We start from the raw sequence: 14035 nt of genomic DNA on the forward strand, positions 1-14035 counted from the left end.
TGAAATATTCATGCTTTTTTATATGCTTTTGCAGATCTCAGACCAAGGTGGCGGCATTCCACGTTCACAAACCGATCAGTTGTTCAAATACATGTACAGCACTGCGCCACAGCCATCAAAATCCGACCTACATACAGTGCCATTAGCAGGATATGGCTATGGCCTGCCCATTTCGCGCTTATATGCACGATATTTCCATGGTGATATTGTGTTGTTGTCATGCGAAGGATATGGCACCGATGCGATTATTTATATGAAGGTACGAGTATTACAATTTTTATGTATGTGGTGCAAAGAACCTTGGGAATATACAAATTTAAGAGGTATCGCACTGTAGTCGATCAGCTAACCCAATATAAAGTTATGGCATACCACAAAAAAATCTTAAAATTTGTTTGTCATACTTCGTGTGTGGTTAAACGAACAAACAACTGTTATAAATATCCTATCCCTTATAATGAAATAGCGCTAGAATAAGGAAGAGTTTTATGATTTATGAAGTATCCACATACTTACCTGTATTAAAGCCAACTCGATAAGATATTAACTGGTCACACAAATAATTTTACCGTGTAGAGGGTATATTCAGTTTGTCATGATATTTGTATAATTTAAAACGGAATATATATGTATAAATATAGAGCGTTGAGCCAGTCAGAATGATCAGAATCATCTTGTTGAAAATTTTTTTTATTTGAGAAGATATTACAGTTTTTATACCCTGAACAGGGTATATTAAGTTTGTCACGAAGTTTGTAATACTTAGAAGGAAGCGTCGGAGACCCTATAAAGTTGAGTTTTCTCTTCAAGAAGCTGCTCATTTGTCGGAACTGCCGATGTCGGACCACTATAACATATAGCTGCCATATAAACTGAACGATCGGAATCAAGTTCTTGTATAGAAAACTTTCACATTTGACAAGATATATTCACGAAATTTGGTATAGATTATTTTTCAAGGTAACAATGTAATCTCCGAAAAAATTGTTCAGATCGGATTACTATAGCGTATAGCTTCCATACAAACCGACCACATAGTTACTAAAAGAAATGCTCCTGTGAAGGGTATATTAGCTTCGGTGCAGCCGAAGTTAACGTTTTGTCTTGTTTTTTTGTTGTGTTTTTGGGTTTTTTGTGTCAAGAAAGTAGAGCGTTGTTTTGAGCTTTATCTAAACTGGCTATTTATTTTATTTTAATATTGAATTACATTTCCAAATTCAATTATTGTATAATGGATGGCGGAAAATGTTAACTGAATAATTCCACTCAATTTACTTTTTCATATTACAGGCACTATCAGACGAGGCTAACGAGCTCCTGCCCATTTTCAACAAGACGAGCTCGAAATTTTATCGTGCCACCGTGCCCACTGGCGATTGGTCTAACCAGGTAAAACATCCGAAAAAGAAAACAAATGAATTGGATGCACTTGCTGCGTAATGAGTGATTGTGTGATATGGGGCGTCCAAATATGTGTGCCCCTACCATCCCCCCAATCATTTTGTTTTGTTGAAATATCCCGAGGTTCCTCATCTGCAAAAAATTAAACCCAAAGCAACCTGCTCCCGCACTAAACGAAATTATTTCAATATTGTAGGGACGAATTTTAAACAACTTTTAGAATTGTTATTATATAAATTTATTTGTAACTCTACATATGTACTTCTAAAGTCAAACATATTATTGCTAATATACCTAAGCTTTTAAAACCTAAAATGTATATAAAGTACTCGGTAGCTCGCAATTACCGTTTACATAACAAAACTTAAATTATATTTTGTTGCGCTTACAGATATACATAGATATATATATTTATAAACGATTTAATTTTGGTAAAAATTCGAAATTATAAGTCAATTCAACAAGTTATTTTTGAACCTTCCTTGCTCACTTAGTTAAACAAATTAATGTTGATTGTTCGATAATAATAGATGCATTTTTCTGTTTGTGTATGTTTCTTTTATATATCTATGTATTGTCGTTAACTTTTGATCTGTATGTGGCTAGTTTTGATAAAAAAAAAAAGAATTTATATTAGGTTTACATTCCAATATTTATATTATTAAAAAATGTAATAAATAAGATACAATCGATTAGCTTTCTACTTTGGGACTTTTGGCCGCGAATGCATCATACTCGTGTTTAATGTGTTACCGACTGATTGAGTATTTAAATGCAGTTATTGATAGGCATTCTCAACAGGCAAGACAAATAAAAATTATTTTCCAAACAAGTGACAGAGCTATGAGTATACATTTATCGGTTTGCGGGATTTTTTTTTGTGGCGAAATTCATAGTGATGAGGATCAGCTCAGTATATACATATGTATATATATAAATTAGAAGCTTAGTTTGTGTGTATTTTAATTTATGCAATCGCCAACAATATCACAAAGTTTTATTTCTACGTATATTGTTGTTGAATTGTAAATACACTAGTTTACTGTCATTCTGCGACTGTGGTGGTAAAGGCCGTTTCTTGCTGTTTTGGGTTGATAAAATCGAAAGAGATAGTAAAAACTTCCTAACGCGTAGAATTTCTTGTGTTGTTGTCAAGTGGTGTAGGGATCAAACCACCATCATTTACCTAATTGACTCAATAGCTATACGTGTTGGAAAATATTTGAACTCATATTCGTAATCAGCACGCCTAAAACACCCCACAGACATCTCAGCACATCAGTTGCAAATGTTTCCTTCAGATTTGTTGAGTAGTGTTATTTACACTAATGAACGGCTTTCAGAAACGTAGCTTTAATGTCTGTACTGCGCATGCAGTGTACAACTTGATTTGTAGGTTAAGTATATTCACGAGACACAACAAAATGCTAAAAGCATGCATTAAATATAAATTTAAAACTAAAATAAACAAAAACTGTTTTTTACTAACACAAACTGTTTTTACTAAACCAAATTGTTTACGTTTTGCATACATATATATGTATATATGTATATTTGAAATATTTATGATTTTATATTTTTTATTTAAGCGAAATTATTAAGATTTATCTATTATCTATTATGTACTATTTTACTATTATTACTATTTATTACGACGTGAACATAGAAATGCCTGCACGCAGCCAGGTATCTCTAACAAATGTAATTGAGTTGAAAAAAATAAACGAAAACCTTTATTTAAACAAAACTGTTTATTTTATTTTATTTTTATAGTTTTTGTTAATAATTGCTAACTAAACCCGTTTGCTTGCAAGGTGTGTATCTTAGTGTTTTTATTATTGTAGAAATATTTGTTGCAGTTTTTGATGTTTCCCAGTTCTTCATTTGTTGGTGTAATTACCTGTGTTGATCGCGCTATCTTTGTTCACTTATGCTTTGTACTTTTTCAAGTTTGGAAATTTCTTTACATATTCACATACTTTTATATTATATATTTCAGAATTTTTCCAACCGTTGGCGTTATATATATAGTCTCTTCACGTCCAAAAACAATTAGCGAATGTTTTATTCTTAAATGCTTGACTCATTTAAATTGGTTTTTATTTATGACGAAAGGTATTTTAAAGCGTTCACACAATACAATCATTAACTTTTAAAGCGCATGTGATTTTTATTAAACAAATTAAGGTACCTATTATTAATTATTTATATACATATGTATTTGTTTAAATCATAAAGCGGAGGAAATCTCCATTTCAAATGAAATTATTATAATATTTGTATTAGACTTGAAGTTGAAATTATACCAATAATGAAGGAGATTATTGATCAAACTCAGGCAAATACCTTCAGGTGTCGCAAAACTTTGTATTAAGAAATGTTGCGTAAGAATTCAATATACATTATTCGAGGAAATCAATCAATAATTTATTAACTTATTTTATTGCTCATAAAGTACTATATTAATTCGCTAAAATGTTCATATAAAAATGTAAATAACTCAAATAAGATGTACAAATGTGATAAGCTCAACTAACAAATATGGGATGTATATTAGGGATATTAGGTTTAGATCAGGTTCTAGATCGATTTTATTCATATGCAGCTCTATATCTATATGACGTATAGATGGTATATAGGAGGGTCTAGAATGATTGCATTAAGCGATCAGTAGGGTAATCTTTTTTCAAATTTTTTAGAATTAATGTAGAAACCCACTTTACCATTGGAAGGTTTCGAAAAAGACCCAATAGTAACAATTCTGCTCGATGTTCGGAACGTGCACCCCTGGCGCTTAAAATGCATTTTTCTCATAACACACTTTTTTAAACTGGCGGACATGATTCCTGTCGAACTATTCAACTGATTTGCTTAATGTTTTTTTTTTAATGTTCACAAAACGCCTGGCTATCGTCCCTATATTTTTATAATTTATTGACAATTCTATGACAATATTTATGTAAAAAACCATGAGGAAAAGTATAACGTTAATTACTATTTTATTTAACAACATTTTTTGATGATTCTAGTAGGGACGATAACTTCTTACTCACTTACTTTTGAAGAATAAATTGGGTTTTTGCGTTTCAAATGATACAAACATGGGAAATCGTGTCCGCCAGTGAAAAAACACGTCTCATTCACTCAGCCATTTCTCCGACAGAAGTCATCAAAAAATTCCGAAAAAATTTGTTTATGTACTCCACGATATACCTCATGATATGTGAAAAAAGTTCTATTGTAGAATAAAAATTTATATGAAAAAAAATGTCAAAAAATCCTACTGGCCCCTTAACTTTTGACAAAATTCAGGCATATTCGCAAACATGTTTTAAGGGGGTATTCTACCTGTAGTCTAGTAGAGACAGAAATTTCAGGAAATTTTTGAAGTGTCGTAAAAAAGTCAATTCATATCTTACTATCTATTTTTTATTAGGTTTTTATTAAAATTACAAGAATACAGGAAATAATCATAAAATTAAAAAAACTAAAAGAAAATTTCAAAAATTAGCAGCTGATGAAGTGCGTGATTTGAATCCTCCTAGCAATCTGAAAACAAAAAATAAAAATATTAGTCTAGAATCAACCAGTTTGAATTTTTTTTTTATGAAATGGCGTTTGCCTGAAAAGTGAAAAAAATAATTTTTGTACAAACTTTTTTGACTGTTCGAATTTTTTCAAAATAGTAAAAATTGTAATTTGGTGATATGGTTAGTTCCCACCCGATTTTATTCAAGTTTGACATTCCGACATATCATTGGATCAAAAAGATATTAACAAATTAACCAATCCAAATGGTATAAAGTTTAGTCCGTTTATTAGTATATGTATGGTGTCTAGGGGGAGTACTCGTCCGATTTGATCCATTTTAGGTACAAGGATACATTTTATTAGTAAGAAATTCTTTATAACATCTAACACATTACCGATGTATGAAGTAAAAAGTCAACCAGATCTTTGAAAATCCCGATGAAAAGTATATTGGAGTTATGGGACCAGTGACCCACCAGTGACCCAATTTTACACACTATGTTAGCAGAAAAATACGTTCTCTAACTTTTATTGCTTATCTTAGAGATTGCCAATTATTTTTCGTTTGCTGAGTCCACATATTAGTCATCTGGGGTCTTGATGGGACGTGTATGTTATGTCTTAAGGGCACTCAAAAACTTTTATTCCGATAACTTCATTGATGCTTGATTTTTTATACTGTGAAATTAACGAAATAGATGCATTTTGTTCACCCATTTTCACGTTGTAGAATATGGCTATCAATATATTTTTGTAATTGGTGAAGTACTTTCTGATACAGACGTACGTACATTTGTTACGTAAGTTACTAATTACTGCCGGATAAGACCGTTCAACATCGCATATAAAAGTTTATCAAGCGTATTGTATGAAAGATTAAAGCCCAACGTCTATAAAATGATTGGACCTTATTAGTGTGGCTTTAGGACTGGAAAATCAGCAAAGAACGAGATATTCACCATGTGCCAAATCTTGAAAAAGACCCGTGAAAAGAGGATTGACACACGCCGCCTATTCGTCGATTTCAAAGCTGCTTTCGACAGCACGAAAATGCCGCGATGTCTGAATTGGGTATCCCCGCAAAACTAATACGGTTATGTAAACTGACATTGAAAAACAACAAGACCTCCGTAATGATCGGGAAGGGCCTTTTCGAGCCGTTCGATACCAAACGAGGTTTCAGACAAATTGACTCCCTTTCGTGCTACTTCTTCAATCTACTCTTGGTGAAAATAATTCGAGCTGTAGATATACGACAATATTGACTTAGTTGGGCGAAATACAAGACAGCGGATACGTTGGCTGGGGCATGTCGTCCGGGGAAGCATAATAAGAGGAAGACCTCCACTTCATTGGAAAGACCAGGTGACGAAGGATCGATTTGGTAGTTTTATAGTGATACGTGGTTATAGTCCAATTTCACACATTCTAACACTCAAAAGAGGTGCCACAAATATTTACCCTGAGCAAATTTAGTTCAAATAGCTATAATGGTTTATCAGACATGAGCATTAAAAATATTAGGCCCGGGGTCCAAATTTAAATAATTGTAGAAATAAGTAAGACTCAACTGACCAATCTACGGTATATGTGTTATTATAATTTGTGAATTCTGTTATTATACTCTCGCAACAAAGTTGCTAAAGAGAGTATTATAGTTTTGTTCACATAACGGTTGTTTGTAAGTCCTAAAACTAAAAGAGTCAGATATAGGGTTATATATACCAAAGTGATCAGGGWGACGATTAGAGTTGAAATCCGGATGTCTGTCTGTCCGTCCGTGCAAGCTGTAACTTGAGTAAAAATTGAGATATCATGATGAAACTTGGTACACGTATTTCTTGGTTCCATAAGAAGGTTAAGTTCGAAGATGGGCAAAATCGGCCCACTGCCACGTAATTTTTTTGGAAAAGTGGCCGTGGCCCCGCCCCCTACTAATTTTTTTGTACATATCTCAAAAACTACTATAGCTATGTCAACCAAACTGTATAGAGTCGTTTCTTTTAGGCATTTCCATATACAGTTCAAAAATGGAAGAAATCGGATAATAACCATGCTCACCTCCCATACAAAGGTTATGTTGAAAATCACTAAAAGTGCCTTAACCGACTAACAAAAACGTCAGAAACACTAAATTTTACGGGAGAAATGTCAAAAGGAAGCTGCACGCAGGCTTTTTTAAAAAAGCCATATCTCAGGAACTACTCGACCGATTTCAATGAAATTCGGTATATAATATTTTCTGAACACCCTAATGACATGTACCAAATATGGGTGAAATCGGTTCACAACTGAAATCTCGATTATCACTTTATCATGCGAGAGTATAAAATGTTCGGTGACACCCGAACTTAGCCGTTCCTTACTTGTTGTTATTATTTTTTACAACTTACCGAACTTAATTAAATTTTTGACAATGACATAGTGAATGCAATTGCACGAATTTCTTGAAGATTGTTCAAAATCAGTTGTTGTTCCTGAAACTATTAATGCAATGCGCAAAGAGATATTGCAAGATCGTCGCGTGACCTATCGTGAGATTGAAACAACTTTAGGCAATAATGGGACTAGTATATATTCAATATTGCTTTTAACTTGTTGGGTCTCACACAATTTGTAAATCGCTCAAAAAATACTGGTGTTAAAAGAATACGACAACGTGAGAGGTAAATTTATGAGCCCAAAGTAAAAAGTTTTGGTATTTCAATCGAAGTGGAAAAAGTGCTTCGACAATTGGTTCAAATGCATTCGAAAGTGAATAGATCTTAATTCAGAATATTTTGAAAAACAATTTAGCGATTTTCAATTATTAAAATTTGTGTATGTTCTCTAATTCCGAAATATTGGAAGAAGGTAACCTACGTATGTTATAATGTGGAATTGAGCGAAATGGGGCTTAATCCACGCCTACTTTTAAATTCCATTTTATTCCTTCACTTTCCAGTATACAAATTAAGAATCAATATATCGCGATGAAACTTTGCGCGAATACTTTTTGACTAAAAATTACCCAAATAGAACCAAATTTGTTGAAGACCCTAGGTACTACAATTTGGAGAGAATCCTTTTCAGTATGTCTGTTTGTTAAAAATGGGTTGAATCGGATCAATACTTCCCTTAGCCCAAATGTATAATGCATGGTTTTTCGAATTTATATGTATAATATGTGAGTTAGCTTAATAAAATGGAGACAGAGTGTTTTTCTAAGAAGGGTACATAATTTTGCGTTGAATTATTAAAATCGAAAAACTTGCTCTAGGCCCCATATAACTTACAAGCCTTATGTAGAGTGAAGGCATTTTCCTGGCTTTAATCTTTGCAAGTTGTAAAAGAATGAAATGTTCGGTTACGCCCGAACTTAGTCTTTCCTTACTTGTTTAAAATATCCCCAATTTTTTTACTTGTAGTTATAGACCTCACCTAAATTTTTGCTTATTGTATTATACCTGGTATTTATATATATATTAAGTTTTTATAAAATGGTACATTTTTGAATGGACGATCTAATTAGACTAACTAACAAGATCGGATAAATATAATGTAGAGCTGCTATACAATTGATTTTCTAAGGACATGCAGTTAAAATTTTACTTATTTGAAATAAAAAAAAAAATCATTCAATCAAAGTGGTCAAGAACCAGAAAGTAAGAATAATATGCAGAATTCTTAAGCTTTGAACAATTCTGGTACTTTAACCTGGTTTGTCTGGAAAGTAATAGACCTGAGTCGATTTAAAAATTTAATGAACCAATCGCTACAATTCTTTAAAAACTTTCAAAACAGACTCCTTTTGTGTCGATGCAGTGCTGCCAGTGTGATTTCGAAGCATTGAAGGCGTCACTTAAGGCATTATCTGGAATAACATTGAGAACCGAGGTGCATTTTGCTTGGATCAACTCTATCGTATCAAAATGCCCGGAAGATTGCCTCTTTGTCTCCGGATCATACTCAATGATCCATGACCCGTCACCTGTGATTACGTTATTGAAAATTGTTAAAATTTTTTGGCCAATTTCTGGTCGTCAGTGAGCACTTTTGGGACCATTTTCGCGCACACCTTGGGCATGTTAAAGTCACAGGAGGACGACGACATGGGTTTCGGTCCCTTCGACTAAACAACTCAACACGCAGATTTTGATAAATTTAAGATTTGGGCATTTAAACGAATACTTAGTCGACGTTCTGAGTGCATTTTCGCTTTGCACCACAAAAAAATGTCGCTTGAAAATATTTGTCTGACTCTCCACGTGCTCGGAGATAGCAGATCATTCGTTAGCTAGGAACGCCCTCTACCGAATCCGGTCGGTGCGGAAGAAAAACAGTCCTATTACTTTACGGACACACCCTGTATATACTATATGTTAGCACACCAGAAGTCACACGGAGCTAAATAAGGCGAATACGATAGTCACGAAGAATCACTGGAGTATGTGATGGTGAATTATCGTAGTACAAAAACCTAGAGTTATCGGTCCATAATTCCCGCCTCTCTTTTTATAAATACGCAGAACACTCAAAAAGTATTCTTCTTGACTGTTTGGCCAGTCGAAAGGAATTCGGAGTGTGCCAACCTCGATAATTGAAGAAAACTGTCAACATAGCCTTGATTTTTGACCTGCTTTGACGTCGGTTTTCGATTTCCGGTTATATTTGTCACGATATTCGACCCATTGATCGTGCGTTTTCGGTTCGAAACATAGATTCAAGACTTATCGCCTGTAATAATACGTTCCGTGACTTTTTGGTAGTCGGAAAGCATTGTTTCACAGACGGTCTCGCTACGCTGTTTCTCGAAAAAAATTAGTGATTTTGGAACCAATCGTGTTTTCACTCTTCTTAGCCCCGAATCATTTTCATTGATCCTTCCTATATTCCAACGATGCCAGTAAGATCTCTGTCTGTTAATCGGCGATTTTGAAGCAACAATTCCTTTATTTTATTGACGTGCTTTTTAACAATCAAAAACACTTGCACGCGACAAACAATTATCGGCACCAGAAACAAAACTTAAAAGCGTAGACAAGCTTATGTTATGCACTAATGATTATTTAGATGTGACATTTGGCGCAGATGTCACTGACAGTCATACCAAACTAGACAAAAATATAGTTTTTACTAGTAGATATTTTAATGCTGCGGTTGTCCAGGTCCACATTATCTAGACACTCATTGTTCTGTCCAACTTTTCAACCTGATAGATTTTGCTAAAATGATTTCCAAAACTGTTTTTTCGGAGCTCATTAGTAACGCGTATAAATACACATCCTCATTCAATTATATACATACTTACATCTTTATATATAAGGTATATATATTTGTTTTACTTATTTCGATAAAAATATCTTAATGTCGAGGTACATAAATATTTTACTTTAATTTCTAGAGCTCTGACATGAATGCAAGGCAATTGAATGCCTCGGCACCGAAGCGCTACAATGACATGTTATAGACCGAACCTACGCGGGACTCGGCAGTTGAGCAAAGAAAGCTAAGGGTAGCAGTTGCAGAACCAGCAAATCTCTTGATATCACAAGCTCAGGATCATTTGTTGAACGATAAGGAATGAAGAGCAATGGAATAGATGAAAGGGTTGTTGTACAAGGAAGTGCAAACCAATTTTCGGATTAATCAATTGACGTAACCCAATCAGCACAAGACCTTTAACTTATCAAAAGGACGAGCATATAAATTAATCACGGCGTTATTCAAGAAATATTGTAATTGGTTTTCTAACTAATAACGGAAATTTTGCAACAAGTAGTAACTCAAATCCCCAAAAAGTGAAAAGAAATTAAAAAACTGAAAATTTTGTAATAAGTAGTAAGTGAGCGAGCATTGTGACTAATCAAGCTGAGAATTATGTAACCAGTAGTAAAAAGTCAAAATGCACGCGTGCGAATAAATTAAAGAAAGAAAACTTATTAAAGAAAATTCAAGTAAAAATATCATGCACAAGTTGGAGAGGTTTTGTAGGTTCGAAATTTAGAATTATGTCATTGCGCTAAAATTCGCAGGCGTTTGATGAAAAGCGCTCTCGGCAAGGCTTTGCTGCAATCGTGTGGGAATTTGCCTTTGTGCGCAAACAGTCAGTTACGACGTTGATTTCAATTGCAAATATACACACATACATAGAAGCATATATACATTTTCAAGTCGTAGAATTATGTAAGCAAACACATTTTCAAACGCATAAATTATAATTATTTGCAAAAAACATTCCCCTCAACAGTCTATAAACATTTATTCACTTGGCACTTTAAGCTCACAGCCATTTGCACTCTTATTCGTATTTTTAATGTGAAAGGGAAAGAAGAAGATATCCGATACTTTAGGTTAGGTATAAGAAGTTACCACGATTGTTAAGTTTAACACTTAGTCTTAACAGTGCATTTTTTTAAACCGTAATGAATTACAAATTAAGTTTTATAAAAATATATGTTAATGTTGGATACCGAGACGAATAGAAATAAAATTGTTTGATATGGAATATGATTTTTTTCTAGAGCTGATGGAAAACAAGCTTCTGGTAATATGGTTGACCTTTGAAACTCGAAATTTTTATTTGGTTAAAAAGAAGAAAATAGTTTTTTGTCATATGTACAAATAAAACAAGAACCCGTTAACATTCGGTTGCACCGAAGCTATAATAAATGTATCTTGATTTTGTTCCAAAGCTTGAGTGGCGACTCATATATAATACTGGCCCGATCTGAAAATTTTTTCGAAGCAACGGTACACGTTGGGTAGAAATCTTTGCCAAGTTTCCAGGAGAAAACTTGTCAGAAAAAAGTTGTCTTTACAAAACAATTACAATACATCGTTACATTACATCGTTCAGATTGTATGACAACTATAAGCTATAGTGGTTCGTTCTGAATAATTTCTCCGGTGATTGCACCGTTGCTTTGAATAATATTTCCTGCTAAATTTCGCGAAGAGATTTCGTCAAATAAAAGGGTTTCCATACAATAATATGATTTACACGAAGACGATAATGATGGTTTAGTGGTCCGATATCGGCGATTTTGACAAATAAGCAGGGGGAAAAGGACGAACATATGCAAAATTTCAGATCGATATCTCATAAACTCAGAGACCCTATGGGCAGGCATGGGTCAATCAACTCAGCCCGTCACTGTAATCATTTATATTTAAAGGGCGATCTATTTCGAGGTTCCCTACTTTTCAAAGAAAAACGCAGAAACCTCATATTTAATAGGGAATGTTTATTATCGAAAAACACTCTTGGCGTCTATTTTTTAAAGATTATCTCTTTCAAATGTTGGCCGCGGCCACGGTAGATGGTCCACCCATTGAGTCCAACTTTCGGCAACTGGCGAATGATAGGCGTGATGTTTTCCTCCAAGGCCTGAATCGAAGCAGGATTGTCCTCATATACTTGAGACTTTATATATCCCCACAGAAATATGTTAACGGTGTGACAACACGTCTGAAATTATCTGCTCACCGAAATGTTTTCTCAATAAATCCATTGATTGATGAGATGTGTGGAAAGTAGCACCGTCTTTTTGAAACCAAATGTCGCTAAAAATAAAATAGTCGGTTATCATGACACTATAGTAGTGACGGCTACGTTCTCACCTATAACATTTTTGAAGAAATAACCATCGATGATTCCACCGGCACATAAACCACCCAATTCGTTGTTTTTTTTTCTAGATGAAATGGCAGCTCTTGAATCTCTTCGTCCCAAAAGCGTAAATTTTGCTTCTTTACACAGTCATTGAGTCAGAAATAAGCCTCATCGCTGAAAAAAACTGGCTCGAAAACGTTGAATCTTCTTGGCATTTACCAAGAACCCATAGAGCAAAGCGATGTCGCTTGGGAAGGCTTTCAATTTAAGTCATTCCTCACGTCGGTCTGAGTTGCTGCGAACAGCGCCGAATCGACTCGGTCGGTCTTCGTGTACTTTTTCAACTGTGGCTGTTATATTTTTATCCCCGTGTGCTGGGCGTGGTCTATTCGGTCGAGTATCATCTTATTTGAATCTTAGGTTTCAATAGGGTAATGGTGTTGCGAATAGTACCTTAACTTGAGCGAAGCGCATGCAATAAAGTTGAACGATGTAATAGTTGTTTAGGCGTAAGTTTTTTCATGATGAACTGCCAAACAATACTGAGCAAACTAACATGATAGATTGACATGATTCACAAGTGATCTGTCAAGAAAAGGGTATTGAAAAAAGTATATCTACTTGGATATAAGCTAACTAGAGAATAAGAGAGATTTGATCCGTTACTTATTTTGCAGTGCAAATGACAGAAAAATTTATTGACGTATGGAACAGAAAGGGCCAAAGGCTTGTGAGAGTTTGACAGGTCGTTTCGCTTATGACGTACGGATCACCATCTCAGCTCAAAGCAATTTCGAGAAAACATCCATAATAGTGAAATCTCTTAGTAGAGAAAACTTTCTTGTACGCTTAAGAATTTATGTGATTTATTGTATTTATGTTGATTGCATCGTCATTATAATTACTTTAACTAAGTGTTTTATTTAAGCTGAATTGCCTTGTTATTATATAAACACTAGTATCTATTTTAATTTTAGTTGTAGGGCTTGCACAATAAATGCAACTGATGCAATGCTTGTCTCACGAAACAGTTTTATAAATTTTTTCATTGTTGTAGTAGATAAGTAGAACAAACCGAAATACTAAAATATCGATAAAAACCTCCCAGCTGATAGAAAAAGTAAACAAATAAAAGAATTTTGCACAATTTATTGTTTTTTATTTCTTTATTTATATACTTCGCTAGTAAATAACGTACAACGTACAAAATAATAATAATAGTAATAATAATAATCACCTCTACATCATTATCATTACAATAAACATAACTATTATCAAATATCGAAATCAACTAATTATCCTCAATTTCATACTCATTATATAACAAAGCATTTTGTATAAACATTATTTATGGTAGACATGTGTGTGTGTGTGTGCATGTGTTCAATTTCAACTGTTAACATTTTTAACATACAGACAAAGCACATATTTTCAATTATTTTACATAAACTTTTAAAATATTCGTAATAATAGTGATCATTACTATGATAATGATTATAACTGTTACTT

At 33.8% G+C, this 14035-nt stretch overlaps 1 protein-coding gene across 2 annotated transcripts in view; it reads left to right on the forward strand.

The window, feature by feature from the left end:
* Window positions 1-10510, forward strand: part of LOC108977112 (pyruvate dehydrogenase (acetyl-transferring) kinase, mitochondrial) — a 39840-nt gene extending 29330 nt beyond the window's left edge. The window contains exons 5-8 of one of the 2 annotated variants that reach the window (XR_001994013.1): window positions 35-259; window positions 1291-1389; window positions 3401-3516; window positions 10316-10381. Coding sequence is in view for 1 of the 2 variants with exons in the window: in XM_018946645.1 (XP_018802190.1) it covers window positions 35-259; window positions 1291-1389; window positions 10316-10381 (390 nt within the window). In the remaining variant the exon portion in view is untranslated. Of the gene's footprint in view, window positions 1-34; window positions 260-1290; window positions 1390-3400; window positions 3517-10315 lie in introns of both variants that reach the window. The other variant, XM_018946645.1, reaches the window with a different exon arrangement.
* Window positions 10511-14035: the final 3525 nt, after the last annotated feature.

The sequence above is a fragment of the Bactrocera latifrons genome, unplaced genomic scaffold (assembly GCF_001853355.1).
Source record: "Bactrocera latifrons isolate USDA-ARS-PBARC rearing strain unplaced genomic scaffold, ASM185335v1 scaffold_84, whole genome shotgun sequence".
Classification (NCBI taxonomy): domain Eukaryota; kingdom Metazoa; phylum Arthropoda; class Insecta; order Diptera; family Tephritidae; genus Bactrocera; species Bactrocera latifrons.